The sequence below is a fragment of the Falco rusticolus genome, chromosome 10 (genome assembly GCF_015220075.1).
Source record: "Falco rusticolus isolate bFalRus1 chromosome 10, bFalRus1.pri, whole genome shotgun sequence".
NCBI classification, from domain to species: domain Eukaryota; kingdom Metazoa; phylum Chordata; class Aves; order Falconiformes; family Falconidae; genus Falco; species Falco rusticolus.
This window is the reverse complement of record NC_051196.1, coordinates 11,458,700-11,461,995: the sequence shown is the minus strand read 5'-3', so window position 1 is coordinate 11,461,995 and position 3,296 is coordinate 11,458,700. Positions and strand designations below refer to the sequence as shown.

General features: G+C 50.3%; 1 protein-coding gene across 1 annotated transcript; it reads right to left on the bottom strand.

The window, feature by feature from the left end:
• Positions 1-304: 304 nt before the first annotated feature.
• Positions 305-1,738, bottom strand: C10H11orf91 (chromosome 10 C11orf91 homolog). Its single transcript, XM_037402616.1, is given in 2 exon segments — positions 305-387; positions 1,381-1,738. Coding segments are annotated over 2 exon segments (441 nt in total).
• Positions 1,739-3,296: the final 1,558 nt, after the last annotated feature.

Below are 3,296 nucleotides of genomic sequence, written 5' to 3'. Positions count from 1 at the left end.
AACATGGTCAGTGAACTGCTAAGGATCTTGATATTAGCAGCATTAATTTCTCAGTGTTTTTGAAGAAAATATTAGCCATCCTGTTTGCCTATAGTTACTGGGAAAAAAAAAGTGAAAATATATAGTAGTGTGATCAGTAGCTAGTACCAGAGGAATAATACACAAAAAAGTCAAGATGAAAATGTGCTGCATTTTTTAATTTGGTAGGAGACTAGCATATACTAAGTAGAAAAATAATATTAAATATCCATTAAAATATTTTATAGTGATGTAGTGACCGAATATCCAGCTGAAATAATCCTCATCATGTTGGTGGCTATTTCTTTAGCTTCTGCCTTGCTTTCAGGTGTTGTATCTTTTCTTCTTTTAGTGCCTTCAGAAGTTTATCTAAACAGGAATGAAACATAATTCTACATTAATTTTGTAATTAATACTTTACAATACTTTTAAGAAAATCAAATAACGAGTTAAGCAAAGTAATAATTCCTTACAATTTCTTGTCTAGCAAATATCTGAAAACTAATGTTTCTCACATTTTGAAAATAATAGGTATTAAATGGGAAAAGGCATGTATGGCTGTAACAAAGGAAATAAGCTCATTAATTTCCTGTTCTGAAAAGTAAGTGTATGCAAACTACCTATTAGAATAGAGTATTTTTGAGATCTGCCTCTGAATGTGTGTATCTGACGGACATTTTTCCTGTGTTCTTGTAACCTTTGCACTCCTGAAAGTTTCTTGACTGGCAGCCCGTGGCCTTGAAGGAAATTATGGGCATAATATCCTTAGCAGTTGTTGGCCTCCCTACTGCAACGCTCGGTAATAGCTGTCTACTGAGCTATTTGATTTCCTGTATTTCCTTCATGGCCAGCAGGTTTTAAAATTAAATGCCAAACTTATTTGACTTTTTTTGTTTTGTTTTTTATACCTCCAACTATCTGTGGTCATCAGTGGCCTTTATTTTATGTAAGTGGCAGTTGACTACTGCAGCACCTCGCTAGTAGTGATTTTTTTTGCATGTACAAACGCCCTCTGATTTGAGCGGTGATGGAACTGGCTTTTTGCTAACACTTAGTAACGTTGGGGGTTTCATTCCTTTGTGCAAAAGTCACCACATCCATAATTCTTGTGCCTCTTTTATGTGGTTGTGCAGGACCAGGGACTCGGGTAGATGACACCGGACAAGGGCTTTGCTCCCCACACCCCATGTGCTCCCCGGGCACCTGCGGCCGGCAAGAGTCCGGGGGCAAAACCTGAGGGGCTGCCCCAGCCCCCTGCCCCCGCGGCCGGCTGGGGTGCCAGGGGTGCGCCCTGCGGGGGACCCTACCCCTACGCTCCCGTCCGCGCTGGCCCCGGGCCCCGGCCCCGGCGGGAGGACGCACACTGCTGGGCGTCGAAGCCGTCGCCGATGAGCGCCCGCAGCTCCAGCTCCTTGAGGCGGATGCCCAGCTCGCAGATCTCGCCCTCCAGCTGCGGCTGCTCCCCGGGACGCCGCGCCGCGCCCGCCCCCTCCGGCGAGGCCGCCGCCGGGCAGAAGAAGCGCAGCGGCTCGTAGGGGATGGGCGCCAGCGCCGCGGCCCAGCGGGGCACCCCGGCCGCAGGCGGCGGCGGCTGCCGCGGGCCGCACATGGCTGGGAAGAGGGTCCAAGGGCCGCCGCCGTCGGCCGGGGGCGGGACGGGCTCGGCGCGGTCGTGGAACTGGGGGAAGTAAAGCGGGCGCGGCGGGCGCTGTTCGGCCATGGCGCCGGCGGCGGTTGTAGCGGCCGGGCTCGAGTCGGCGCCGGGCTGGGCGCGGGCGGCTCCGTGCCGGCGTCGCGGGCCCCCAACGGGGCCGGTGGCGAGCGTCGGGGGAGCCGCGCGGAGCCGGCCCCGGTTTCGTCCCCCGCCTCCCCTGGGGCTTTTCGCCCCCCCGCTCCCCCGGGGCTGCGGCTGGGCAGCCGGCTCCCCTCGCCCGGCGGGGAGCGGGCCCGGGCCCGGCGGCGAAGTGTGACTGTGCCGGGCTGTCTCGGCGGGCCCTGGGCGCCCTGTGCCGGGGAGGGGCCGGCGGGAGCCCGAGGCACCCGGGTTCGGCGCTACAGGGAGCAGCTGTCAGAAGGAGCAAAGGCAGCGTTGTCCTGGAAATCATCTTTCAGCCGTTTATCCTCAGGCTGCGTGTGAAATAAGGGAACCAGATACTGAGGATGGAAGGATGCTGGTGATGAGATTAGGGAAAGTTTAATCTTCAAGTGCTTGCTCACACTCAGCATATCTGATGTTCAGGATTATAGGATGGGATTGGTTTTCTTTTGGTGGGTGGGGTGGGTGTTTCCCCGCTGCTTCACCAAAAGCCTTCCATGGTTTTATTTGGATTCGAGGATGGCAACTCATTAATTATGGCTGGCTGGTTGCTATTTCTTTTAGCTGTAGCTGTTTCCATGAAACACAACGGTCTCCCTCCAGCCCTAGGCAGCTATCTGGGACGTTGCTTATTACTTACGTGGAGCTCAAAACGGGCCAAAAAGACCCTCTTGGGCTTCCTGCTGGAGGACTTCTGGGATGGATTTAAGCTGATTTGAGGTGTTTTGGACAACCATAATAAGGAAGGTGCTGTTACCAGTGCTGTTGGTAAGGGACTGATGACTGCAGAGGTTGGTTATGATCAGTAAATCCACTTAAAATGAGATGAAAAGCCCACTGCGGTACTAATGCAGGCTTGCATAGCCTTCAACAATACACAGCCCCTAAGGACCTGCTGTGTACTCTGGAATAAATTTCATTTTTAAAGTCTTCCCTTGAATAAAACGAGGTATTACCTTTTTCTACAAGTGGAGTTCTGTATACTTGAGGTTTAGTGCTCTGTGCTGTGAGCCAATACTGATGTGAATGTTTGGAAATTTAGTAGATCTACAGACATTAGCTGTCACAAGAGTGACGGTCAGTGGCCTGAAAAGTGGTAGGAACAGAGAGATGGTGGCAGGAGTCATTCAGTATTTTCTGTTCGTGTGTGCTGTTTAGGTAACACCCTCTGACTTAAGATTCAAAACTAATTGCATTATATGCAGTATGTTTACATTATTAAACTTCCAGTACCAGTATAATACCAGTACAAGTTGCATATTTTGTGAAGGGAACACACATGTTTGAAATAACCACTGATCAGATGAGAAGTCAGATAATAAGATTTTTCACCCCCTGTTTCTTTGTAGATTAGACAAGAACTACCAGTATAGCTGATTCTACATGACAATGTGTGGAGAGAGTCCAAGCATTAGGTGGACACCGCACCTGCAGGTGTCTCTTTTTTTGGTTGGTTTTTTTT